This window comes from Acomys minous, assembly GCF_964271855.1.
Source record: "Acomys minous genome assembly, chromosome: 3".
NCBI classification, from domain to species: domain Eukaryota; kingdom Metazoa; phylum Chordata; class Mammalia; order Rodentia; family Muridae; genus Acomys; species Acomys minous.
The window spans coordinates 82,398,260-82,426,208 of record NC_140485.1 but is presented as its reverse complement, the minus strand read 5'-3'; the positions used below and the strand labels follow the sequence as shown (position 1 = coordinate 82,426,208).

General features: G+C 53.2%; 1 protein-coding gene and 1 long non-coding RNA gene across 3 annotated transcripts in view; one reads left to right on the top strand and one right to left on the bottom strand.

The window, feature by feature from the left end:
- Positions 1-27,949, top strand: part of LOC311593957 — a 46,732-nt gene that overhangs the window by 6,886 nt on the left and 11,897 nt on the right. The gene's annotated exons all lie outside the window — the stretch shown is intronic.
- Positions 11,933-25,978, bottom strand: SCRT2 (scratch family transcriptional repressor 2). Of its 2 annotated transcripts, XR_014777874.1 has the most exons (3): positions 25,359-25,978; positions 13,439-14,746; positions 11,933-13,408 (listed from the first exon to the last, which is right to left on the bottom strand). XR_014777874.1 is itself a non-coding variant. In XM_084775359.1 (2 exons), the coding sequence occupies exons 1-2, from the start codon at positions 25,489-25,491 to the stop codon at positions 13,947-13,949; spliced, it is 933 nt and encodes a 310-aa protein (XP_084631485.1). In that variant the 5' UTR covers positions 25,492-25,978; the 3' UTR covers positions 11,933-13,946. The 2 variants fall into 2 exon arrangements, 1 of the variants encoding a protein (XP_084631485.1); XM_084775359.1 differs by having other exon boundaries at positions 11,933-14,746.

The following is a 27,949-nucleotide window of genomic DNA, read 5'->3' as shown; positions in this document are numbered from 1 at the left end:
CTGCCCTTACCTTTAATAAATGAGCTCTTGACAAGCAATTGTTCGCTTGAGCTACTGTCTCTCTCCCGCCCATGTCTTTATGTACAGGTTGCGACCCCCCTCGATCCCCCAATAACTGACCAGCTGGACTGGTTGGTGGACTAATTATCGTTACATGGATTAATTTCATCTGGCGACCACGAAGGGACTCGAGGTGCGGGTTTCTCCCCGAACGGATTAAGGGACCGGTCCACAGGAGTTTTCATGACCAGCCGAGCTCGCCCGGCCGGCTTCGTCATTAGGTGAGTCATCCGTTCGCATATCTCAAGAATGGGCCATTCACTGTCCAAGGAAGCAAAGTTCATAAAAGGCTTAAAGGATGTACTCAGAGAGAGAGGTATTAGGGTAAAAAAGAAACATTTGATTGAGTTTTTTGTTTTTATTGACCAGACCTGTCCCTGGTTCATGATTGATGGACCTACTATTCATTCTGAAAAGTGGCAAAAGGTGGGGCGTGAGCTTAATGCACTTATTAAAAAAGATGGTAATACAGCGGTGTCGAACAGTATTTTTTCTTATTGGGGCCTTATACGGGACATAATTGAGTCCAGCGAAAACGAAAGCGGACAGAGGCAGCTCCTCTCCGTGGCTGAACTCTGCCTGCGCGAATCTCTCCCTCCTTCTCGTGTTCCTTCCTGTTCCTCTCTGCAGGGTTCCTCTCTTGCGCTCATTGACATGCCCCCCGATTCTGTTCCTCCTACATCCTCGGAGCCCTTAAAAAATCTTTCCCCTGCACCTGCGTCCAAGGCTTCCCCTTCCCCCCGCCGTCTTTATCCGTCGCTTCCTCCCACCTATGAGGACCCCATTTCCGCTATGGAACGTGGGTGTTCACCACTTTGTGCCTCTGTTTTTCCCCCAAAAAGGACACCCTCTGTCCGGTCCGGTCCGCCAACCTCTCCTGTTCGCCCCTTCACGCGCCTCCCGCCATTCCGCCATTTTCCTTTCTCAGGCCCCAGATGAGCCCTTGGATCCGGATGCTGCTGCCACCCTTGAGGAGGAGGCTGCTCGATATCATTCCGATGATGGCCTCCTCCGCGCGGCGCCAACCTTTTCCTCCTCTACCTTGCTCACTCTTCCCCCTCCCCTTACTAACCCTACCCAGCCTTTCGCGCTCATAATTTTTCCTTCCCTCTTTGCCCCCACAGGACTGCTCTGGCAACGGACCCCTCTCTTTTGGCTTCATCTCCCCTCCTCCTCCACTAAGGTCCTTCCTACCTATCCTACTCTGGTTGCGTCTCTCATTCGACAGGGGCGGGAAGCGGCCACCAGGCTTTTCGGAAGGGACCCTCACTCTATTATCACGCCTTACTCGGCCACACAAATAAGGTGGCTTTTTCAAAATTCAGATGATTGGGCGGTCTCCTGTATTTCTTTTTGCGGCCTATTAGATAATCATTATCCCCCAGATAAACTAATTCAATTCCTGCAGCGACAACCTGTCATCTTCCCGAGAGTCACCCGCTCCAGACCCCTCCCCCAAGCTTCCCTGGTTTTTACTGATGGCTCCTCTACCGGGGTTGCTGCCCTCTCTGTGGACGGAGCTATCCTGCAAAAACAAACCCCCCATACCTCTGCTCAACTTGTTGAGCTGGAAGCTGTCGCACACGCCTTTACATTGCTTCCCCATACTCCCTTTAATCTATATACTGATAGTGCCTATGTCGCGTCCTCTGTTCCACTCCTCGAGACGGTTCCTCGTATTAAGCCTGCTACTAATGCCTCCCCTCTCTTCTCCCGTATCCAACAGCTTATTCTTTTGCGCTCTCAGCCTTTTTTCGTTGGTCATATTCGCGCTCACTCTACCCTGCCAGGGCCTCTGACTACACTTAATGCCCAGGTGGACTCAGCCACGCGCCCCCTGCTTTCAGGGCTGGCCGTTCCATCCGCCAGCGACTCCGTTGCTATGGCCAGGGAGGCTCACGCCCTCCACCACCTTAATTCCCAAAGCCTCCGCCACATGTTCTCCATCACTCGGGAACAAGCCCGGGCTATTGTTAAAGAATGCCAGGCATGTGTCACCTTTCTTCCCGAGCCACATACGGGAGTCAACCCTCGTGGCCTCATGCCTGGACAGGTCTGGCAAATGGATGTTATTCATTTTTCCTCTTTTAAGAAACTTAAGTATATTCATGTGTCTATAGATACTTTTAGTGGATTTATTTGCGCCTCTCCGCACGCTGGAGAGTCTACTAGAGATGTTATTGATCATGTTTTGTATTGCCTTACTGTACGATGGAGAGTCTACTAGAGATGTTATTGATCATGTTTTGTATTGCCTTATTGTACGATGGAGAGTCTACTAGAGATGTTATTGATCATGTTTTGTATTGCCTTATTGTACGATGGAGAGTCTACTAGAGATGTTATTGATCATGTTTTATATTGCCTTACTGTTGCCCCCAAACCCTATACCTTAAAGACTGATAACGGCCCTGGGTATACAAGCTCTGCCTTCAAGTCCTTTTGTGCCCAACTACAGATTAAACATGTTACGGGGATACCTTACAATCCCCAAGGACAAGGAATTGTCGAGAGGGCCCACCAGACACTTAAAACAATGCTTAATAAATTACAGTTTTCCAAAGGAATCCTATATCCCTCTACAGCAGGGCCTCGCCTGCTTCTCAATCATGCATTGTTCATCCTAAATTTTCTACAAAAGGATGATCTTGGCCATTCGGCGGCCGATCGCCTTTGGCACTCCTCCACCTCCTCCACCTATGCCAAGGCTCTGTGGAAGGATCCACTGACCCACCGATGGCATGGACCCGACCCAGTCCTTATTTGGGGCAAAGGTCATGCCTGCATTTATGATCAGAAAGAACAAAATGCGCGCTGGTTACCTGAGCGCCTAGTCAAACCTTTTAACCCCCCTCTCCCAGGGAACTCCCCTGAGGAAAAGATGTAATTGTGCTCTTTTTTAGGATAAAAAAGATAACGCCGATGCATCACGTTGCTACTCACCACGTCGCTCCTTTGCCTCTGCCTCCCTGAAGTGATTCTCGCCGCATTTCTGCGCCAACCTCAGCCTTATACAATCTATAATTTTATCTGGGTCATTATTAACCAAGCGGGAGATATTGTTAGTTCCTCCTCCTCTCAGGGCATTAATCCCCAGTGGCTCGATTTACAGGTTGACCTCTGTGCCCTGGCCCTGGGAGGCCCCTCTTCTTGGGGCGTGGAAGACATTTTTTTTCTCTCGCTCGGTTGGTGGTCCCAGTCCCGGCTGCTGTAATGACCTGGAGCGCATCATGCTCCACAAAACCTTACACCAAGATGGGATTGCTTGGGCCGGAGGGCTCTATGTTTTCCCGGGACCCTCTCATCGCTGTGGTGGGGCCCAAGATTTTTACTGTGCCTCTTGGGGGTGTGAGACCACTGGCGACACGTACTGGAAGCCATCCTCTTCTTGGGACCCTTAAAGACCTTTGCAATGTAGCTCGTTCAGTCACCAATGGCTGGTGCAACCCCCTGACCATTCGCTCCACTGAGCCCGGTAAACGTGCCATTTGGACGGGTCGTGGATTTAAATGGGGCCTCCGTGTTTATAAATCAGAGTACGATTTTGGACTTACGTTTTGGTTACACCTCCTGAAAAAGGTACCCAGTAAGGGCGCTGCAGTGGTTGGGCCTAATCATATTTTCCATCATCCTGTTCCCGTTCCTGCTCCTGACCCGCCCCCCCCCCCCCCCCCGCCTAAACCCGCCACCCCCATGCCTCCCTCCCCTCCCACCCCCTCCCTTCCGACCTACCCTCCCCCTGGGCCCCCCCCCCATTTCGGCTGATGTCATTCCCCAGTTGACAAATGCCTCCATATGGGCCTTAAAAAAAAAAAAAAAAAAAAAAAAAAAAAAAAGAATGACTCCTCCTTGTCATTTCCTGAATGTTGGATGTGTTTCTCCCCCTCCCCGCCCTTTTACGAGGGTATTGCTCTTCTTTCCACCTTGCTCTTTACTAATGTTACCCCACCCTCACCGGCTTAGCTCCCGACAATCGCATTACCCTCCAGCCTGTTTCCGGCATAGGTACTTGCCTCCTGGGTCCCCATATGCTCCCTCCCCCAACCTCTTCCCCTCAGCGACGTTCGCGCCCAGACTGTCATTCCCGACCTCTCCCTCCCCTACATTCTCGCGCCAAATAACACCCATTTTGCTTGTTCCTCTGGTTTAACCTCGATCGTCTATGCCCCTACCTTCCTTTCCTCCAAAGACTGGTGTGTCCTTGTTATTCTTCTTCCCCGTTTTACTATTCATGACCCCGACTCATTTTTAAATTTTCTGAAAGGGGGAATTTCCCCCACCCTAACCTTGCCTCCCCCTGGCTTACTACTCTTCTCCCCACCCTGCTCGGGCCCCTCGTTGGTGTTCTCCTTCTATTATCCTTTGGCCCATGGACTTTAAACCGTCTTACAGGGTTTGTTAAAAGTCAGGTTGAAGCTGCCACCAAGAATATCCAGGTTCACTACCGCAGCCTGGAGACTGAGGACTCAAATGAGACTTCTATTTCCATCCAGGAGATTTCACCTACGCCTCAGTCGGTTAACTACGGGCGGCCTTTGCAGTTCCTATGGGCGGCCTTTGCAGTTCCCGAGGATGCAGAATGCTGGATGGTGAGCCTGGTTGTGCCCTCGGTGCCTTTGGTAAACCTGTGCAAGCCCTCCCCTATATCTTTTGGCCTGAGCCCACCTTGACCTGACCCGCGATAGTGCCTGGTAAGTCAGAGACGGAGCGATCGAATAAGTCTCGGTTATCAGACGTCGGTCGGTCCTTGGTGGGAGGACAGACCATAGGCGTGGTAAGATTGAGCATCGATCCTCTAGCAGGCTCAGGCCATCGCGAGGCCCCCTCTCCTTGGGAATTTGGCCGGTCCAGAATAACTGTTGTCCTGAAACATTGGACATTAGTGATTCTTAAATATACCGCCATCCTGTAACAATGACTGGTGACCTCCTAAAGGTCATTCGCTGGGCTGTAAGGTCTCCCTCAGGCCAAAGTAAACAAAAGGGATGAATATGCCAGGGACCAAAAGGCCTGAGGCCGACTCCCACCCATTCAGTATTTGCAGCCAACATCCTGCTGGGCCACTCATTAGGTATGCAAGGCATCCGGCTTAGTCCTGAGAAGACAGCGATCTGATCCTAAGATATTCACAGAGACATCCTGCTTTGTCTCACCTGAAAGACCCCTCCCCTTGCAAATGTTCCCGGGGCTCAACCCAGAAGATTTTGTACTTTTCCACTACTCCCTTGCGTACCCCGCCCGCCCTAAAGCAGGTTTTAAAAAGCCTGCCCTTACCTTTAATAAATGAGCTCTTGACAAGCAATTGTTCGCTTGAGCTACTGTCTCTCTCCCGCCCATGTCTTTATGTACAGGTTGCGACCCCCCTCGATCCCCCAATAACTGACCAGCTGGACTGGTTGGTGGACTAATTATCGTTACATGGATTAATTTCACATGGCTGTTCTGACAAGAGATCACATCCAAAGACCTTCTAGGTGTGTGTGTGATCCAGCTGGAATACAAACATGCCTTTAATCCAGGAGACAGAAGCAAGCAGATCTGAGTTCAAGGCCAGCCTGGTATAGAGCAAGTTTCAGGTAAAGAAAAGCTTAGGTCCAGGCGTGGTGGTACATGCCTTTAATCCCAAACAGTGAAGGTAAAGCAAGTTTGTAGAAGGGAGTACCCATGTTTAAAGGGACTATCTAATTGAGTGGCAGGAAAAGTGACAAATCAGAGAAGATTTGACAGAATAGGATATGCCCAACTCTCACAAGAAGTTAGAGGGAAGGGAAGCTACTTAAGGGAGCAACACAGAGCAATGAGAGAGGAGACAGTTGAATGTGAGAACAAGCTAGACACAGGTGAGCATAGAACAAGCCAGAGAATGAGAAGGAGCCAGAAGATTAGAAAAGATTGCTGGAGTTAGTTTGAAGCCAAGCCAAACAATTCTAGAGCCTAGAGAGAAGCCAGGTTGAATAAGTCAGCTGGGAGAGGAGTTAGAGCCAGAACAGCTGAGTTGAACCAGCCAGCCCAGAGCTCAGAAAGAACAAAAAAGTGTGAGCTTATTAAGCAGTATGTCTCAGAGGCTGAAAACATTCTAGGCCTACATTAGATTGTACAAAAGTTCCAGGGTTAGGCCTAGGTTAGCAGACAGAGCCAGTAATCCTCAGTGATGACAATTATTTCAGGAGAATAAACGTTCCTTTTACACGTTACACTGTCATAACCTGTAATTTATATCCTGCCTGGCTTAAAATTACACAATATGAGATGTGTGGTCTGGGGGGGGGGGGCAGTCGTCATTTGTGCCTCAGTTTCCTAATCTACAAAATGGACATAGTAGTGTCAACCTGTGGGGTTCCTGGGAGATAAAAAGAGATGTGTTAGGTAATGTTGCTAGACATTGTCCAACACCTTGTAGGGGCTCAGTAAATATTGGCCTTTGCATTTTAGATTAATAACTTGACGTGAAGGTCTGTCCAGTTCTGTATTTCCATCCTGGTGTTCTTGTAGCAACGTCTTAGCCCAGATTCCCTATTTGGGTCTCAAAGCAGGATCTAACTATGAGGTCTCATTATTGAGAACCCCCTGCCTCAGCCTCCTGGGTAGAGGGATTACAGGTATACCAGGCCAGCCCAGGCTTAGTCTGGACTTTCATTTGCAAGTGGCAGGAAGCCAGCGTCAATCAGTGTAAAGAACCTAAGGGTCATGCCTTTGTCCATGGGGAGGCTGACTTTCTCTTCCTCTCTCAGTAGAGGGATTAACTAACTCTCTGTGGCAAGAACGTGGCTGCCAACAGCAATGGCATTTGGCTTCTTATGAAAGAGTTCTAATCGGTGCTGGAGAGATGGCTCAGAGGGTGAGAGCACTGACTGCTCTACCAGAGGTTATGAGTTCAATTCCCAGCAACCACATGGTGGCTCACAATCATTTGGAATGAGATCTGGTGCCCTCTTCTGGCATGAAGGTGTATATGCAGGCAAGCACTGTATATGTAATAATGACAAATAAATAAATCTTTAAAAAAAAAAAAAAGAGGCCTAATCATAGAGACCAGTCTCTTCTCTCATAGAAGGAGAAGAGAAGGAAGCAGGAGGAAGTGGAAAGGAGGATTTCCTGTCATCCCCTGGAAGTGGAAGTCCAGAGCTGGGATGGCTGCTCTTTGGTCAGTAAGTGGGCACAGGCCTACTCTCCTGCTCTACCATTTTATTTTATTATTTATTTTGAAACAAGGTCTAACTATATAGCCCTTGCTGGTCTAGAACATGCTGTATAGTCAGACTGGCCTAGAACGATTCTCCTACCTCTGCTGGGATTATAGGTGTGTGCCTAGCTCTGTGTTGCTGGTTTTTGTTTTTGTTTTTGTTTTTGTTTTTGTTTTTGTTTTTGTTTTTCCCTTTGTTTTTCGAGACAGGGTTTCTCTGTGTAGAGTTGGCTGTCCTGGACTCACTTTGTAGACCAGGCTGGCCTTGAATTCACAGCGATCCGCCAGCCTCTGCCTTGTGAGTGCTGAGATTAAAGGCATGCGCCGCCATGCCCGGCTGTGTGTTTTAAAAGACAGTTTTTAATTCTCTTTCAAAGTCGCCTCTTGGTTTAGTATTGCTGCTAAAGCACCAGCCATCTCCTGTGAGTTTGAGCCTGGAAGGGGGTGGAAATTGTGATGCTGTTTCAGAAGTTCCTTCTAACACCTCCCCCCCCCCACCCCCTGGTGCGCGCCCCCCCCACCCACCCACCCCCCCCCCCCCCCGTGTCCACAACTTGGTCACCCTGACTTCTAGGGAAGCTGGGATATGTAGTCTTTATTCATAATGTCAACCTGCTCAGCTTCAGTGGGAGTACTCTTTCTAAGCCAGGAATGAACAGATGTCAGTAAGTGGCTGGCAATCTGAGCCGTAGCATCTAAGTTGCAAATCTCATGGCATAGAGAGAGGGGACATGTTCCACTCAGATGCCTATGTCTGAAAAAAAAACAACAACAACAACAACAACAACAACAAAACAGAAACAAACAAACAAACAAACAAAAAGAGCATAAACCAAACCCCGGCTACTTGTAAAAGCAGGAACCATTGTCATTAACCATGAATGACTTAAATGTGTGGAGTTCATCCAAAAATAACTACTGGTTCCTATTGTGCGAGGCCCAAAGGGTTTAATGGTGTGCAGACAGACATTGTCAGCCCACTTTATGGAGCTTTCCATCTAGTGGGGGAAGACAGGGGATGACTGAATAGCCCACCAATTCTCAGGAAAGGATGGTGCTGGTGGGTGTAGCGGAACAGTGGCCTTCAGCTCCTGAGATAGCCTCATCTGCTTGGCAACTGGCCAAGCACACCACACCATGCCTGACTCTCAGATCATGAACTTACCCACCAGTGCAGGCTTTGATCTGAGAGGTGGGAGGTAGGAAGAAGCAGAAGCCTTTGGCTTCCTGGGACAATACCCTGGAGCTGTTTAGCTGGAACCAGGAACTCGCTTTCAAGACAAGGGAAGAACGATCCGGAAGGCAATTCCAAGATCATCCTGGATGCCTTCTTTGTACAGAACTAGAGAACATTGCCTTGTCTGTAGTGGTCTAGGATGCCTAGGGCCCTGGTGGTACAAGGCCTGCTAAGTGGGCTGTGGAAACAGGATTGCCTCCCTGTGTGTCCAGAGGTTGGAACTGAAAGGCTACACCTGTAGTCCTGGAGGGCTCTGTGTTGCCTGAAAAGGAACATTCTCCAGTTTTCTGGCTCTTAAGATTTACCTGGTCCCTTGTATCAGAAGGGACTGCCCTTCCCTTGTCTCCTATTGGAATGGAGCTATCTAGCCAGCGACTTGACCACCGCTGTAGTTTGGAAGCATGTGACTTGCTGGATCTCACAGACTCACAGCCGGAGGAGCCATCCTCTGATCGCTTTTGAGTTTGGCCAGCGCCTGGGTTAGGTGATGCAAAGGTGACACTTGGATCATGAAGGATCTGGAACTTTGGCTACTGTTAGGATAGAAAGTACACCTGAGCATGTGGCAGCCTAGTGTGGCACCACATGCCTTTAATCCCAGCACAGAGGAGGCTGAGGTGGAAGGAGTAGGTGTTCCCCAGCAGCCTGGGCTCTACATAGTGAGGAGGGACATAGGCAGAATGCTGTCCCCAGAGGGATTTTTTTTTTTTGGTCCTTCCCATATTCATGTTGGAACCCAAACCCCAGACGAACGCTTATAGGAGGTCACTCTTTCTTCTTTCCTTTCTTTCTTCCTTCCTTTCTTTTCAAGACAGGGTTTCTCTGTGTAGCCTTGGCTGTCCTGGAATCAGACTGGCCTGGAACTCACAGCGATCTGCCTACCTCTGCCTCCCAAGTGCTGAGATTAAAGGCGTGCACCACCATGCCTGGCAGGAGGTGATTCTTTTAGGAGAAGATGAGATCATGAGAACAGATCCCTCACCAGTGCGATCAGCACCCTGATGAAAGCCCCGCCACCCCACCCCACCCCCACTGAGGGCAGAGCTTACTGGTAAGGCAAGCATGTTTGAGGGCTGGGCTCCATCCTTAATGCTCTTGCGTGCGCACATACGCTTGTGTGTACACACACAGTCCCTGGGAAGCTCTGCTGTCCCTGCACCATGTGGCTGAGGCAGAAGGTGGCCATCTGCACAGCAGGAAGCAGAGCCACAGCCGACTTGGAATTTTCTGGAGCGTCAATCTAGGACTTCTAGACCTCCGAGTGCATGTGAGCAGTTGAGGTTCACCCATGAGCATATGTGCAGAGGCCAGAGGCCAACTTTGAGCATCTCCTTTTATTCTTCTCCACCTTATTGTTTTGAGACAGAGCCTCTCGCTGGATTTGCAGCCATTTTGGCTAGACTGGCTGAGCAGTTTGCCCCTGAGACCCCCCTGTCTTACCTACTCCCCACACACCAGCACTGGGGTCACAGGCACATACTGCCAGGCCCTTATTCTATAGCTTGGGCTGATCTAGAACTCACTATTTAGCCTAGCCTGGCCTTGAACGTCAGACAAGTCCTACCATAGCCTCCTGAGCATCAGCTACCGTGTCCCTCTTGAGAAACAGAGTTTCTCTGCTTAGTTTATTTGCCCAGATACAGTCAGGTAGATAGGAGACCTGCTCTTTGGGAAAGATGTCCACAGGTGCTGGGTTGAGGAGCCGATATTAAGGGGGCACAGAGGCTCCCAGGAGACCAATGAGAGGCTGGTCCAGTGGCCTAGGTAGGAGATGATGGTGGTTATGAACTAAGGAGGAGATTGAGAAGATGAGGAGAAACCAGCTCAGGAGCTGGTGATGGACTGAGCAGTGGTAAGGGTAGGCAGAGCCATGGGTAAAGCAACTTCTGGGCTTTGTCTGCAGCTAGGTGGGTGGGGCAGCCACTTGTTATGGCAGGAAACCATGGGCCCTGGCCTTAGACTCAGGCTGCTCCCTGGTGCTTTGGGTATGGAGTGGAGGAACCCTGAGGGCTGATATGAATTTGCAGTTTAGAGAGGAGCTGGGAATTCAAACAATAAACCCACGTGCACGTGGGTAGAAATGAAGCCAGAGGGGCCAGGGATTACAGGAACAGGAACCAGACTCCTTCGCTGGCTGTTAGGCATGCCGGCAAAATTGCTGGGCAGGCAGTCCTGAAGGCCTCTGGGGGCATGGTGACAGGCTGACTATGCCTGTATGCCAGTAGGGGCTTTAGCCTGTGGGTAAAGAGCCGTATTTAACAACCCATAGACCAACCCTGAAGCTTCAGAGTGGCCTTTTCATCAATTTCTAGAGCCCTCGGGGACACAGGCCTTTTCTGCCCCCGTTTTGCCTCTTGCAGTGTGGGCTCCGTGCACACGCTCACTCCCTCACGGCCATGCAGGACCCTCTGCTCCTGTGTAAGGAGAAAGAGGCTGCCTATTTCTCTTAAGACCGGAGAGGCACTGAAGCAAGAACTGGTTTTGTGTAGCCATATCTTAACCTCCTGGGTGATGATACTTTCAACCAAGATATCCCTTAAGCTGCTAATTAAGGAGGAAAGGGTGGGGGATGGGGTGGGGGGGTGGACCACTGTGGTGGGGCATCTGTATCAGCCCCTCCTCCCCCAGGGCTTTGGCTCTAGCGAGGGGCTGAGAAGTGAAAATCAGACTTCCTGCCGACAAGAGGGTGGCCATATATTAAATCCTGCCGGTGGAATGCACTTGTCAGGTATCTGGATAGCAGGAGTGGGCAGAGGGGCCTGCCTTACCGCCTCTTGTTGCTGTCGAGCTCGGTAGCACCCTTACAGCACCGCGACCAGCACTGCTGAGATGGAGTTACCAGTTGAGGCAGAGGCAGTGGCGGTGGCCGCCTGGCTCCTCGATGGTACCTGCAGTGCTATTTTGTTTTGTTTTGTTTTGTTTTGTTTTCGACAAGGTCTCACTGTTTTAGCACTAGGTAGCCAAGAACTTACTATGCAGACCAGGCTAGAACGCTCCAGAGACTTGCCTCCTTCTGGCCCCAGCTGGTGCATTCCTGACCACCAGCAGGTGACAGACAGTTCTGTGGCAGAGGCCTCTGTCTTTTCCACAGATCTTTTCAGCAGCCATTTCCTGGCATGACGGCCATCCCCTTCATCGGGATTTGACTAGGGTATCAGCCCCTAACCTAGCATGGAGGTTGTTCCTGAACGGCCTGCCACAGCAGAGGAGGACGGTGTGTAGCTGCAGAGGCTCCAAGTGGGAGGATAAGGATTGTCACCGCCGCCGCCCGTGCTCCTCAGACCCCACTGGAGACTCTTGTGTGTTTGTTGAGGGTTTGTTGTTCCACATCTGCTGCCATTGTTGGAGCACTAGCACACTGTTCCACCTATAGGCACCTATATGCCACCTACAGGCATTGGGGAGGAGGAGTCTAAACGCGGGTCCCCTGTCAAAGGTATGGAGGCACTGGCGAGTGGCCAAAGTCCCTTTAATATCCCTGAATTGCGTTTACAAGTAATACTGCTGAAGATGGGGAAGGAACAGGGGTGGGGGTGGGTGAGCTGGGAGTATGGAGAGAGGGAGGGTCCAAAAGGCTTAGCATGCATGGGAAATTATTGCTGTCAGAAGTTCCTATTTACAGGGTCAGCACCCTCCGTAATTGCTTCTGGTGACCCCTCTTTCTCCCAACATCTCTGCAGCCTCCCTTGCAGGAGCCTGGGGCAGAACGAAGCGCCACCTCTAGAGGGCAGCGTGGAGCGGTCTGTAATCTCCACCCTCTTTTGTGGCTAGGGGTAGGGGAAGGAGGTCTGAGTGTCCAAGGCTCTTGCCCACAAAGGGGACGCTGAGGGGTGCGGGCAGAGGCGTGTGCTTAAAGCAGAGGGGGCCGGGCCGGTGCGCGCGCGCGGAGGTGTGTGCTTCGGTCCTCGCCCGGGCATGCAAAAGCGCGGTGGAGGAGGTAGTGGTGGCCAACAGGCGCCTGGCTGGCAGTCCCAGCCCCTCTGCCCGGGAGAGTTGCATAGTCGTGGCCGGGAGAGAGCACTCCTCCCGGGAGCAGGCCAGAGGCCCCAGTGGGTCCGGGGCTCAGTCGGTCCCTGGAACCTGGGGTCCCTCTGAAAGAGGAATAAATAAGAAACAAAGGAAGAGAGAGGCTCGAGAACCGCTTCCTGGGACGGGAGTGGAAGGCTCAGGAGGCCGGGGACCTGCCCCGAAATCGGACCTTCTGGTGGCCCCTCCCCTACCAGCTGAGGATCAGCAGCCTCCGCCTCCCCCCCCCCCCCCCATTTCTCCAGGCCTCTTCCTGTGGAGTTCAGTGCTTCTCCCCCGGACCCATAAGGGGAGGAGCAGCGAGCTATATGGCCTTGCTGACCCTGCTCCTCGACTTCCCAGTCCAGCTGGGGAAGCCAGACAGTTCCTGGGTGAAGCCAAGAGATTAAATAGAATAAATAGGTAAATAAATAAATAAATAAATAAACAAACACACAAATAAATAGCTGAAGGGGCCCTGCCGGACGAGGGGTGGGGTCCACGGGTGAGGTGCTCCAGGCTGTCCTCCAGCAAAGGCAGAGGCGAACCTGTAGTCCTGCGGGGAGGGAGGGTGCTCAGATAACCTGGGAAAAACACAGCTCCAGGCCTGAGGCCTAGGCGGGAACTGTCCCGGGCCAAGAGGGGACACCTGAGAGGACAGAGCCCTGGGCTGCCTCCCAACTCTGTTCCCGGCTAGGAAAACTGAGGGCTGGAGAGGTACTAAAGGGAAGGAGGAGCTGGAGAGAGCAGAGAGTAGGATGGCTGATGAGACCCGGGCAGATGGAGGAGGGTGGAAATGTCAGGTGCAATCATGTGTTTACGTGGCTGGACCTAAGGCCCAAGCATGAGGGTGGGGGTGGGGTGGGGGTGATCAGGGATGGGTATGCAGAAGACTCCAAGAGAGGTGAAGATTAGATTCCCGGCTGGACACACACACACACACACACACACACACACACACACACACACACACACACACGGAAATTCAGCAGAGACACCCAAGGGATTGGACTGTGTGGTGGTCAGGGAAACTGAGGCAGACAGGAAGTCCAGGGTACATTTGGGTTTAGAATGAGGGCTCCAATAGAGGAACGGCCAATGACTCAGCTGAGAAGTAAGAAAGATCTAGTTAAGGAGCACAGCCTAGAGTCGGGCCGGAGGAACTTCCAGCGCCGGGACCCGGAAGAGGTACGGACCTGGTGCCTGAGTTGGGAGCCTTGAAGGCCAGACATGGGGGTCAAGGTCCGAGTGGTGGCCAGGATGGACAATGTGGGTGAGTGCGAAAGAGATCCGGTGCAGGAAGTGAATGGTGGGCTTAGTCGGGGGTGGGGAGGGTGGGTTGAAAAGAGAGTTCTGGGCCAAGATGGGGTTCACCCCCACCCAGCAGAGGGCGCAGGCAGGGGAGGATGCAGACTGAGGGGGTAGGAGGAGCCTCTGCGGGGCATCCGGCATGGCAGAGGCTCAGCTGGCTGGGCCGGCGGGGGGCGGCGGCGGCTCGGCAGCCTTCACGCACGCGGCCTCGCAGTGCTTGTGGAGGTAGGACTTGAGTGCGAAGCTCTTGTCGCACTGGCGGCAGCGGTAGTGCTTGAAGGCCGAGTGCGTCTGCATGTGCGCGCGCAGGTTGGAGCGGTCGGCGAAGGCCTTGCCGCAGTGCGCGCAACCGAAGGGCTTTTCCCCTGTGTGCGAGCGCATGTGGCCCTGGAGCAGCCAGGGCCGCGAGAAGGCCTTGCCGCACACGCCGCACTTGTGGCGCAGGTTGTGCGTGAGCACGTGCATGGCGAGCGCGGGCATGGACACGTAGGCCTTGCCGCACGTCGGGCACTTGCGCGCCAGCTGGCTGTCCAGGCTGCGGTGCGTCTGCTTGTGGCGGCTCAGGTTCGACGACGTGGCGTACGTCTTGCCGCACTCCGCGCATGCGTGACGGTGCCCGCCTCCCGCCGTTGCCCCCGAGCGCCCCGCGCGCTCCCCGCCGCCGCCGCCACCGCCCGCGTCCCCAGTGCCCACCGCGTCCCCGCCACCGGCCCCGGCCCGGCGCCGCCGCGAGCGCCCGTCGGAGATGAAGAAGGCGTCCATGGAGTAGCTGTCGGTAACGGCCGCCTCCCCGCGGAAGTAGCGCGCCGACAGGCTGGACTGTGGGCTCTCGGGGTCGCTGTACTCCTCGGACGCCGCGGCCGGGTATGCGGGCTCGGTGGGCGCCAGTTCCAGCCCGGGCTTCTGTTCGCCATCGTAGCCGCTGGGGGGCAGGCAGTGCGCCACATAACCTGCAGATGACAAAGAGGGAAGTGAGGACGCGGGGGTCGAGGTTGGTCCTGCAGGCCGCCCTATGCCGGTGCGCCCCCAGCCAGCCTGTCCACCCGGGTCTAGAGCCTCCCTTGGGTGGACCTCTGTCGGTGCAGAGGTTGGCTCGGCTCAGCCCACTTGACCTTCACTGTCACTAGTGTGCACAACAGCGCAGTGGAGGTAGCCTTACACTCTGTGTAATGGAGAGAGACTGAGGCACTGAGGGACAGGCAACCAATTTAAGCACGCCCGCAGCCTCTGCACTCCAAAGGTGCCCTTCCCCGACCCCAAGAACATTCTGTGTTTCCACCTCTGTAACATGGCAAATCTCTGCCTTTTATTTTCTTAATTTTCCATCTGCCCTGGAACTTGCCATGTAGTTAATTTGGCTGCCTTCGAATTGAGAGATCCTCCCGTCTCTGCTCTTTGAGTGTTGGGATTAAAGTCATTAGATAATACAACGACGGCCTTTGCCTTCATTGCATTTCTCGTTTTCTTTGAGACAGTCTTTCTCTGTGTGGCCTTGGTTGTCCTGGACTCGATTTATAGACCAAGGCCGGCCTCGAACTCAGGGAACCACCTGCCTCTGCCTCCTAAGTGCTGAGATCACAGGTGTGCATAACCACGCCCAGTTTCATTACATTTCTTATCTGCAAAATGGAGCTTACAGGTGGTGGATGTGTTGTCCCAGCTACACTGGAGCAAGAGGGAGGCTGAAGGAGGAAGATCGTCTGAGGTCAGGAATTTGAGGCCAGTCTGGGCAACACCCTGAGACACCGTCTTTAAATGTGTTTGTTTTGAATGGAACTTGTATTTAGACACCCAGCTCTAGGGTCTTTGAGTGATAGAAAGTTATAGATAGATAGATAGATAGATAGATAGATAGATAGATAGATAGATAGATTAGGGTCTTTGAGTGATAGAAAGTTATAGATAGATAGATAGATAGATATAGATATAGATATATAGATATATATAAAGACCCAATATAAAAATCATGGGTCATAAACATGCAAGTATTAAGCACTTACTGTATGCTAGCCTGGACATAATGCTTTACAAAGGTTAACTCAATCATTAGAAATAGTATAATTATAGTTCCCATTTCACATGTAAAGAAATTGAGAGCGTGCACAATAATTGCTATATAAATGTTGGCATTATAATTATACTTTTTTTTTCCCCTCGAAAAAGTGGCTTCGATGAAGATTATTTAATTGTCTGCCTCTCCCCACTACACTTCAAGTTCTCTAGGTCTGTGCACTCAGCCCTGCGTGGCACACACAGCAGGTGTGCAGTGAGTAAATGTTGCATAAAGGAATCAGAGTCCAACTAGACGCACCTGCCCCAGTTTCTGGAGGACTTAACAGAGTCAAGAGTGTGATGTGTAATAGAAACACCAGGATAGAAGGCTTGTGTGTGTATGTAATGTATGTATGTATGTATGTATGTATGTATGTATGTCTACCCACGGATAGACACAGATGCTTACTCTCCACCTGTTCGGCTGGAGTTTGGGTTAGAAATCCTGTCATGTGTTTGAGTGACTGCTGTGTGGGCAGGCTGAGGCTCTCTCAGGGGACTCTGTAGGGGCTTCTGGAGAGCAGGGGCCACCCCATTTGTCTCTGACTCCTATGGCCTTTTCTGATCTTAGTCCTTTCCCTGGGGACCCTGGGGGCTGGGCTCCTCTGAGAGCTCCTGGTAGACACTGAGCAAACTTACCATCCAGCACTTAATTACCAAGTGTCCCCATTGTCCTCTGACCCCAGAGAACAATAGACGTGAGGCCCTTTCCCAGCCTTCATGGCTGAGGAGTGGCAGCCCCATTTGGCCCTCTCCATCTGACCTCAGGGATCTGTAACGCCCCTTTGCCCATGGGTTCCCTCACGCAGGAACAGCTGGAGGAGGGCTTCAAAGCAGGATTGCAGGGTGTCTGGCAGGCTGGGCGCTGTGGCCAGCTTCTTTCCCTTAAAGGGCCTGGCTGACCAGTCTCCAGGCCTCTGCCTTTTCTGGCATTTGGGATGGTTACAACTCTGGACAGACTACCTGTCAACACTGTCAGTCTTGTGTCTGTTTTTCTCTGTCCTATCTGTGTGCTGCGCAGGAACCTTTACACACAGGACTGCCTGGGGAATCAGGGTGGGTGGCTCAACAGTCAGGGACTCTGGTCAGAAGCGAGGGGACAATGGTGGCGACTTTAATTCAAGAGGTAGGGTGACTGGCCTGGAAGGACTTGCCTTCCCTCCCGTCTGGTTTTGGCCTGGAAGGCCCAGACTGCCCACACCAGGAGCCAGTCTGACACTTCTGTCGAGGGCTGGGTTGTTTATTTTGCGGCTGCTTCCAGACCCTCTCTCCCTTTAGCCTCCCCATGTGGTGTAGTTGGTGAGCTAGTCACTGAGCTCTTACTACGTGCCAGATTTTTTACTGAGAACTCTACTATCATTTCAAATCCTTACAAAAATCTCTTCTGACAGCTAGGGAAACTGAGGTACGGAGTGATGGGATCTGCTCATGGGATGGAACAAAGAGTGAACCCTACTGCACCGCTCTGCTTATTCCCTGTGCCCTAGGAGACCCCCAAGGACAGGGTAGTGTCTGGGTCTCTCCTGTCTCCTGGGCCCCATACAGGGAGTGGCTCTTAGTAATTGTGGAGTGTGTGTCAGATGCTCGAGGCAGCCTGGCCTACCAGCTCAGCAGCCAGGCTGTCAGCAGTCCTGTCCACCTGCCCTTGGGACAAGGCCACACCTCGCAGGCCATGGAAAAGGGTCATCTGCCCGTCTATGTCTTGGGTCACTGTAAATGAGATGAGATCTTTTGGGAGTGGTCATGTCATTTGGTCTGATCATGTGACCAGCACTTTTATTTATTTAGAGTTTTCTCCAGACAGGGTCTCACTGTGTGGCTCTTGCTGTCATGGAGCTCACTTTGTAGACCAGGCTGGCCTTGAACTCATAGAGATCCACTTGCCTCTGTGTCCCAAGTGATGAGATTAAAGATGTACCTACACCATGGTGCCCGGCAATGACCCCAACTCTGTATGCTCTGATATTGATGGATGGCGGCATATTGGTTAAAAGCGTAGCTTTGGAAGCAGTCTGCCTGCATTGGGGCTCTCACATTACTGGTCCCCATGTGTGGCTGTGGTGACTTGAAATGAGATGCTCCTCTGAGACTTAGATGTTGAGTATTTGGTCCTAGTTGGTGGCACTGTTTGGGAGAGTTTAGGAGGTGTGGCTTGCAGGAGGAAATGTGTCACCTGGAACAAGCTTTGAGGTTTCGCCATTCTTAGAATGCTCTCTCTGCTTAGTGCTTGCCCTTGAAAATAAGTTCTCAGCTTCCTGCTCCAGCCACGGTACCTTCACTCTGCCATCATGGACTTGCATTCCTCTGGAGCCATAAGCCTAAATAAACTCGTCGCTCATGGTGTTTTATCACAGCAATAGAAAAGTAACTAGCATAGTGACCTTGGTCCATCGGATCATCCCTCCATATCTCCCCTCTTTCCCCCTCCCTCCCTCCTTTGGAATTGAGCCCAGGGCCTCATGCATGCTAGACAAGCACCCTATACTGAGTTATATTCCCACTCCATCACTGTATGACCTTGGGCACAAGACTTGACTCCCCTGTGCCTCTACAGTATCTGAAGAGGACCCTCGCTGAGACGTCAGGCTCCATTCCAAGTGTTTTACATGCGTGAGTGCATCCTGTCCCCACAACAGTGTGGTTAACCAGACATCAAGCCCCAAGGAAGTTAAGTGACACACCTGGGGCCACAGTTCTAGTGATGCGCCTAGCAACTCGTCTGGTCTACTGCCCCAAGTCTCTCCAGCTAGATTTGTGTGCTGTGGTTTTCCTTGGTGTCCAGCTGGGAGCATCTTACAGGCCTCTTTGTGGAAATAAGTTTATACAGTATTCTGCCTGCATGTGAGGCCAGCAGGCCAGGAGATGGCATCAGATCACATCACAGATGGTTGTGAGCCATCATGTGGTTGCTGAGAATTAAACTCGGGACCTCTGGAAGAACAGACAGTGCCCTTAACCTCTGAGCCATCTCTCCAGCTCCTCCTTCTACATCTTAACTCCCTCATTACTCCCCTTTCCCTTTCAGTCCACAGAAGCTCCGCACTGGGTGACACAGGGCAAAGGACTCAAGATCAGTCCACCACATCTGCACAAGGGAGCTGTGTAGGTGGAATAGAAGGCAGAGGAGGCAGGACATGCAGGGAGCTCGGTCCAACACCGGTGCATGGCACCCAGCCTCTCAAGCCATTGTCATTATTACCCTTGTGTTCCTGATGATGGCCAGCGACAGAATGTCTCAGGCTGCCGCGTGACCTTGGGCAAGTCACCTTGCTTCCATTGCCCTGAACCCTGGAAGATCCTTTACAGACCGTAACATCGGGCTTACAACCTTAGCACAGAACCCACTCATGGTTGCCCTACGCTGACAAGCAGAGAAAGGTCGATTTTGATTGGGTCCTGCTGAAGTGGGGCACAGAGGGAAGACACTTGACTCCCTCCCTCCCCCCCTGACTCCTGTACACAGACCTTAGCTTTGTGACCTCATGGAAGTCCTGATGCCTCTATAGGCTGAAATCTCCCCAGGGACACGGACCATAAGAACCTATGCCATACTTACGGGGAGGGCTCAGCAGGTATACCCCAGAGTCTGCACGCTCAGGACTGCAGTATCCATTAAAAAAAATGGTACCACAGGAGTGAAAGGAAGAGAAATGATAAGAATTAACGTGTTGGGGCCCCTTTGCACCACCTCATGCACCTGCTTGATCCTGGGTGAGGAAGAGTCTTACAAGCGCTACTGTGTCCTCTAGACTTGCAGTCGGCACAAGCCAGCCCTGAGAACAGATGCCACAGTATTCCAGAAGCCTGCTGAGGGCAGAGGACTTGCCCAAGGTCACTAGATAGGGAGCCAGGCTTCAGAGAGAGACTGGAAGCCTGCGGAGAAGGGAAGAGAAGCAGCTGGGTAGGGTGTCTTCCAGTGCTGCCACACAGTTGGCCTGGGTCTCATGGGGCAGTAGTGATGTGATGCAGTGCAGAGAAACTGCCTCTCTGGGAAAATGGTCCAGCGTTCCTGTTCATTTCTGTAAATGATACTCAACAGTAGTGACTCACACTTACTGGGCATTTACTGTGTGTGAGGCCCTTGCTGAGGCTAATGACATTAGCTCAAGTCTAAGGTCAGACCCACCCGTACCTTTCTGCAGAAGCCGGAGAACCCGGAGAGGGGCCTTCACCCTCCCAGGATCACACAACAAGCTCTCATCAGAGCCTGTCTGGTGGCCTTTTCTTAATGGATCCAGCCCAAAGCTGTTCTCCCCAGTGTCTCCCAGGACTCCCAGGATGCCAGGTTTCCTCCAGGGACTTCCTAGCTTCAGCCCCACCTCCCTGTTTGGGGATGGGCAGAGGAAGGGGCAGCTGGGTTCCTGGAGAGGACTCATCCCGCTGCAGTGGGGCCGTGGGGATGCTGTGTGGGTATATTTAGAGCTATTTCTTGCTGTGCCAGGGCCTCAGGCCTCAAGAATCAGCGCCAGCCAGCTGAGCAGAAAGCCAGGTCTGTCAGCAGCAAAGCAGGATAAAAATAGTTTCTCCTGTCTGCTCATAGAGCCGGGCAAAGGGGCTGAGTACCTCCCCCTCCCCCTATTATAGCATCTTTGTTAGCTGTTCCCTGGGCACTGGACCAGAATGACACCCACCTTCTCCAAAGGCCTGGCAGCTGGTACCTCTGTTCATCTGCCCACAGGGGTGCAGGGGGCAGAGTGAGGGGTCTGGCTGAACACAACCAGGGCGGTAGAGCCTGAGGCTGATGCCCACTGACCCAGGCCCAAGGGGCTTCTAGAGAATTCCAGCTCTCCTCCCCCACCCTGACTCCTGAAATTCCCTGTGTTCTGGGCTTTCCTGACAGTGACCCAGTTCCTGTGGCGCACAGGGAGGGCCTTCAGCTCTGTGGGAATCGATAGGAAGGGCCTTGCAAGGGGCTGTGCTGATGGGAGTATGAGGCTCGGGTTGAAGTTGTCAGGCCTGGGTGGTGAAACGGTATCTTGCTACAGTCTAAGAGGTAGTTTGCCTGGCTACTTCTGGGCTTCCTGAACAGTGAGTATGCTGTGTGTATATGGCATGCCTCCTCCTCAGTGCTCCTGCTTTCTGCCCCTTCCTTTCTCTGCCCCAGAAGGTGCCATCAAAAGGCCCCCTTCTGAAATCCCTTACTCAGAGGCTAGCAGCAGTCGCCCAGAAAACACAGTGAGAAAGCTGTCTTTGAGCAGCATCTCAGCCAACCCTCACTAAGGCCCTCAGGCTGTGGGCCCAAAAGCACCCAATGTGGATGTATGGCAGGCTCCATCTATACTTTTCAGATTCCTCCAAGCCTTTATTTTTTTATTTTTTTATTTTTTTTTGGAGGGTAGATGCAGCGATTCTCCCAGGCTGCCCTCCCTGAGCACAGTGGGAATGTGTTCACGTGTGTGGCCCCAGAGACCGTGGGCTTTGTACTGTGACTGACGTAAGGGCCTTGACCACCCTCCCATTCTCTCAGCCCCCAACTGCATGGGTCCCAGGTTCCATATTCCATGTGGGCCCTACTATTCCATACTCGCACTGAGCCCCGATAATTCATAGGGAAACTGGACTCCAGTCCCCAGTCAGAGCTGAACTAGGTCATGCTCAGCTGTTCCTTTCATGAGAGAGAAACTGAGGCCGAGGAAGATGAGCTAAACTACCCAAAACATTCAGTGCCAGCTGGGCTCGAGATGGATCTGGAATGACCTTGGACTGGAAATTGGTCTGGGTCTTGGTGCTGGACCCAGAGTCTTGAGGTAGACCAGGTTCTAGGCATTGGATGAATTCTAGAAACCAAACCTGGTCCTATAACCTTAGACATTGACCTTGGCTGGACCTAGAGTCTGGGCCTAGTCCTCAATCTGAAGTTGTATATAAACAATGGCACTGGACATGTACATTAGCCTGGATCTGGACTCTAGATCAAGATCACTATGCCTAAGGCCATGTGGTTACAAACACATGGGCCTGCTGTGCGCCCCTGGGCACCTACCCAGCCTTCTCTGGGTTCTCTCTGTTGAGGGGCTGGGGCTCTGCATTCCCAGATGGACTTTTCTGAGGTGTGGGAAAGATGTACTGCAACTCAGTCTATTTAGCTGGGCTCCCAGACCCAGCTCTACAGCGACTACTCGGCGCCATCAGAGGCAGTGAAAGGAAGTGGGAGCCGGTGTAATGTGGTCATCTAGATAAGCCCATGGGTAGGATAGGAGCTCTCCTCTGCCTGCCGGGGGAGGCTTAATGTAGCTGCAGAGGGCAGACAACTGTGTTATTGGATCGGCATTGATCCCCGTCTGCCAGGGAGGGTGAGCTCTGAAAGGGTGTGGGTAGGACAGGGCTGGGGTAGCGGGGGGGGGGGGGGGGCCTGGCTCCCAGCTGGAGGTCAGAGACAAGTGTGAGGGGAGGTGGGCGCTCCAGGAGATGTCCTTGGAAGGGAGACCACAGAGACCACTGATAAGCAGGCGGAAAGCAGCTGCCTCGTCTGAACTGCAGAGTCCCAGCACAGGGCAACGGGCTCAGGCTGGGAGGCGGGGGGTTGGTGGAGTTGGAGGGCTAGGTTTTGGGGGGCATGAAGGAGGGTGTGAGTTGGCACTTCCCAGAGAGATAAATCTATGCTCAGAGACACCCTGGAAGCAGAGAGAAGAGAGGACTTCCTGGAGGCAACCAACTGTAGAAAGGTCACGTGGCCAAGGGGAGAAAGCGCATCTTGTTGAAAGGAGGGGACTTAGGCCTTGTTTCTTCTAGGAGCTCTGGAAGACTATCCTGGGTTTTCCCAACTTGGAGGGGCTGGTCCTTCTCTCTCTGAGGCTCTGTGGGCTTGGAGTTAGTCTGGAACCATGTACACATAGTGTTTACCTTCAGGGGCGAGTAGGTGTGGGGGTGGGGTAGGGTAAGGGGGGGTGTTCGCTAAGATTTCTCTAGACTTATTAGGCACTCCCAGAGCTGGAGGGGTCCACCTCCTTTGGGGTCCTGTGCCTTTATGAGCAAGCCTTTTTGACTTCTGCATTCACAGTTCCCCCCTTCCACGTCCCCCACCCGCAGCCTCATCCTAACCCTGCAGCCCAAGCTGCAGAAATGGCTTGTAAAGGATCTTTCTAATAACTGGAACTACCTCTAGCCCCCCTCCATCCCCCATCCTTCCTTCTCCCTCCATCCCTCCCACTTCCTCCTCTCCCCCTTCCTCTCTTTCTTCTTGTTTACCCAGCACACTTACACATGCTGAGAGAGAGAGAGAGAGAGAGAGAGAGAGAGAGAGAGAAAGAGAGAGAGAAAGAGAGAAAATGTCAGCTCAGCAATTTTTCACACTTCCCTCAAATGCTCAGCAAGGTTATCTCCAGCAGAGCGGAGAGACAACGGGCCACCAGAAGCCACGCATGCTCTCAGAGGACCTTCCGAACACTTACCCACGCAGGGAGCCCTCACTGCCCATCCTGGCCACACCCCATCGAAGGAGGAGGCCCTTGGAAAACAAGACAGAACAGACCCTACGTTTTCCAGCTGAAAGGCTGTAAGGGCTGTAAGGGCCATCCTTCCCGATTTCCACACTGACCATCCTCACCAGGCAGGGCGAGGTGGCCCAGGCTGGGTGCCCTGTTCTACCATGAGGCAGCTGCCGGGGACCGAATCTGGGAAAACTTCTGGGAGGCATAGTATGGGTGAAGTGAGCCCCCAAAGAAACCGTGACAGTAGATCCTAGTATTATTCCCTCAGACCCAGTGTCTCCCACATCCGTTAACCTTCCGCAGAAACTGAGCTACTCAAAGTTGGAAGGACGCTTTAAACTCTTGCACTGCTGAGGAGGCCAAGATCAGAGAAGGGAAGGCACCTGCCCAAGGTCACAGTGCAAGTCACAGATCCAGAGCTACCCTATTGATCTCTAAGCCAGGCGTGGGACTAGGGCAGCTCCAGGCTTCCCAGAGGCCAGGGGGTTGAGCCGGTTAGGAAAGGGACAAAGGGTGGTTCTAGGCTGCTAGCCTGGTAGGACACCTCCATTTCCGTTTGTACATTCAGGGGCTTTTCCCCAAAGCCTGTTTGGGCCAGATTCAAAACAAGGCGTTCTCTGGCCTCACTCCTGAGGAACAGCCTGCAGTTTTGGCTGTGTGTGAGAAATTCTCCGGGTTTCCTCAGCTGGCCCAGGAACAGGATCAAGTGGGCCACAGGAGTTTTATGTCAGTCTCCTAAGGGATCCAATGGGTTCCAGCCCTGCAGAGATTTCACTTTCTTCCAGCTCCCAGAACACAGTCCCCAGCTTTGGCACAGCCCCAGGTCCACCACCTCCTGTCCTGCCAGCCACCTCCCTGGGCTTCTGCCTTCCACCACAAGGTCCTCGAGGTCAAGAACAGAGGACAGCAGAGTAGGAGATGTGGACAGAGGAAGAAGTGGTGCCAGGAGTGGAGGGGCTCCAAGAAGCACCCCTGATTACTGCCTACGTTCTTTGACCTTGATGAGGTCACAGACCCATTGGCTCACACCTTCTCTTTACCTGGCTTGGTAGACTGCTGGCATGTAGCCGAGTGCTTGGAAATCCCCTAGGAGATGCCCCCGGCCTCCCGGGTTCCTGACTGCCCCTTCAGCTGCCGGTTCAGACTCATCCTTAGCGCCCTGCTTTTCTCTCTCCATCCTCCACCCCTGTGATGTCAGATGTCTCACCAACCAAAGTGATTTCTCCTTCCCAGACACCTGTCCTGGAAGGGCTGTTGAGTGCTATTGTGATCGCCCCCCCTTGGCGAGGAAAAGGTTCACAGAAGCACCCGTATTCTGCTGTCTGAGGGTCACCCACTTTGGGGCTTGAATGACCTCTCTTGTCCCCCAAACCCTTCTCCTTACAGAAACTTGCTCTAAGAGGAGATGGGGTGTGGGGGTGGGGCAGGATGTGGAGGGTTTCAAAGGAGCCGGTGGTTGGGGTAAGGGTGAGAAGCCATAGAGAGCGGAGTGCAGTACAGGGGACCAGGAGGCCCGCTGGATGAACCCTTTCCAATAATCTCATCCTTTGAGTCCCTAGGACAGGCCCAGCCTTTGGCAGGCATGTGGCGGAGGGTAACAAAAGAGTTGGAGAGAGGAGGGCTGGAGAGCACTTGTCTGGCATTGCCAGGGGGAGTATGGTTGAAGGGAGGCGGGGTGATTACACTTTCCCCAGAGAGCCAATCTCCTCTCCTTCAGGGATTGGCAGTCCCGGTCCCTTACCTTCCCACCAGGGAACATTCAGGCAGCCAGTCTCTCTCCTTCAACAGTGAGAGGGTACTTCAAACCGCCCCCCCCCACTAGCCATTTAGAGGTGTCTCTCTCTGTCACCCCCTCACTCCAGCCAAATTCTAGGGCCACAACTTTAAAAGTCCCGGCTGGCGCGTGGTTGCGGGATGAGCCGACCCTGCCACTTTCCTTTGTAAGACCTAGTCCCAGCCCCGCCCGGCCGGCCCTCAGGAAGTCCCGGAGTCGCACACGGCCGGAGACGTCTCTTCCAGGGTTCCCTGCTGCGGCCCAAGTTGGGGAGCCCCCCGCTCCCTTCCCCCAGGACCCACTCACCGTTGTCCCCCGGAGGCCCGCGGGCGCCGGGCAGCACGTAGGCAGTCTCCAGGGGGTGGTAGGTGGGGGCCGGCACCCCGCTGCACTGGAAGCCATCCGCTTTGATCTTCTTCACCAGGAAGGAACGCGGCATGGTGCCGCGGGGCGGGGGGCTCGCGGGGCACGGACGGCCCGGTGGGGGAGGCTGCCGGCCGGCGCGATTGGCTGTCGGCGCAGGCTTCAGCACTGGACAGCTCCCAGCGGGCGGGCGGCTGCGTATCCGGCGGGGTGGCGACGGTAGCGGCTCAGGCTTGGGTGCCGCTCGGGCGCGGCGGCGGCGGCGGCGCGCACACTGGCGGTCGCAAGAGCTGTGCTCAGCACTCCGGCTGCCGGCTTTATATGGGACGCAGGCTGGAGGAGATCAGGTGGTCCCCCAGCAATGGAACTGTTCAGCGCTCTAATCCATCAAATGTCCCCCAGGACAATCGCTCCGCACACGTTCCCCCTGAACCAGTGGTGGGGGCAGGCTAGGCGTAGAGAGGAAAGAGCAGGCAGGAGGGGAGAAAGTGAGAGGGACACAGGCGCGGGCGGGGGTTGCGGGGGGGCGGAGAGGAGAGAGAATATGAGAATGAATCAGAATGTGTGTGTGTGTGAGAGAGAGAGAGAGAGAGAGAGAGAGAGAGAGAGAGAGAGAGAGAGAGGAGAGAGAGGGAGAGAGGAGAGAGAGAGCGCGAGCGCAAGAGAAGGACAAAAAGGCAGGAGAAGCAGACAAGAAAGGCACAGGGAGAAAGTGTCAACACACACTCAGGCACCCGCAGGAGAAATAAGAGGCCACACACAAAAAGGCTGCTACACACACACACACACGGGGGGGGGGCGGGGGAGAAAGGAAAAGAGGTGCGAAATAGGAGGAGAAGACGAGGAGATTGAAGGGTGAGCGGCCCCACGCAGGTGGGATTCAGGCACATGAGGATTGGGGGGGGGGGAGCAGGAGTGAGCCGGCCAGTCACCACCCTCTGCCCCAGTTCTGAAGTGGCAGTGTAGATGCCCAGATTTAACGAGGTGAAGTCTCCCTGCCCCCAGCTTGGGCTCCTACTAGAGCCCCCTGTTGGGTTTGGGATTCAACTTTCTTCTCCGGAACCGGTGCAAGGAGCGGGTCCCCCATGCCGATGACGGCCTCGCTCAGCCGGTCCTGTTCCGGTGCCTAGCTCAGGCGAGCGCTGCTAGAGGAAGTGAAAATCGCCCAGTAATTAATTTCCCTGCTGCCGGGGGGTGGTGGTTTTGACACATCGGAGGCTGTGTCTTTCCCTGAAGCGGGGGAGCAGACAATAGAGACACGTGGACTGCGAAGGGAGAGGGGGAGAGGGGAGGGGGAGCGGGGCTCCTGCTTGGAACTCTTTGCAGGTCAGCTCCTTTGTCTCCGGAAGGATCTAAGCAGACCCCCCCCCCCCCAACACAAATCAGTCCAAACCTGGGAGAGCAACCATGCCTTGGAAGGGACTACGGAGTTGGAGAGCTCAGTCTCCTGCTCAGAGGCAGCCAGGCAAACCCTGGGGTGGTGGATCAGCCAGAACAAATATGGGGTGAGGTCAGTATGCTGGAGTCCTAGTATTGGACTCTGGGGATGCCGGGATCTTCCTGGCCCATATCATCTATTATGGATGCAAAGCTGATGGAATGGGCATGTCCTTGGGGACTGGGTCCTCCAGTGCCAGTAGGGAATGGAAGACCAATTCACATAGCAAGGCAGCAGCAGTTTCCAAACCTGTAAGTGTCCTCTAATACCATGAAGTCAAGGGCTAGGACAGTCCTGGAAGTCTGGCTAAGAAATCTCCCAGTAACATTTGGGTACCCGGTCTTGCCAAGATTCTGTACAACCAGGGAGTCTCTGTTCATCTTCCTAGTCACACTGCTTCCTGTTCTGCGCCTTGGGACATTGTTATTATTATTGCCCTCAGATGACCTCAGCCCTTAATCATGGTCTTCATCATCATCATCTTGTGCCTCAGCCTCAGCCTCAAAGAGCTTTCTTCCAGCTCTTCAGCCTGGCTACCCTTTAGGTCTCTGTGAAAGATGATGAGGTGCCCTTTACTCCAGCTAACCCTACTTGTCCTCAAGACCTATGTGAGGAGTAATATCCAACAGTGGGTGGCCTTGACTTCCATCATTGTAGACAAAGCCAGCCCTTGTAGACATTGCCCACCAGTCTCTGAGCCCGTAAGCTAAGTAATGCCCGTACCTGACACAGCATCCTCTCAACAGTGTGTGCTGCGGTCCCCCAGCCCTCTTGCCATGTAGCTGTAGAACCTTGGGCAAGTTGCTCAGCTGACATGTGCCTTGGCTTCTGCATTCATCAATGGAAACAACATTGCTGTCAGCTCAAGTGTTGATGGGAGCACTATAGGAGTTGTCACCTATAAAGGGGTTAGAATGGTCAGGTTCTGTCTGTACAACTGTGCGTGGAGGACCTGGAACTCACTTCCCACATGGTTATGGACTAACACTGAGGTAGGCGTCCTGAGTCCCCACTGTCCGGAAGCTGATATCCAAGGACAGTGAGTGAGCACTGAACAGGAAATGCTTAAATCAATTCTGTCCTCTCAGAGAGGTGT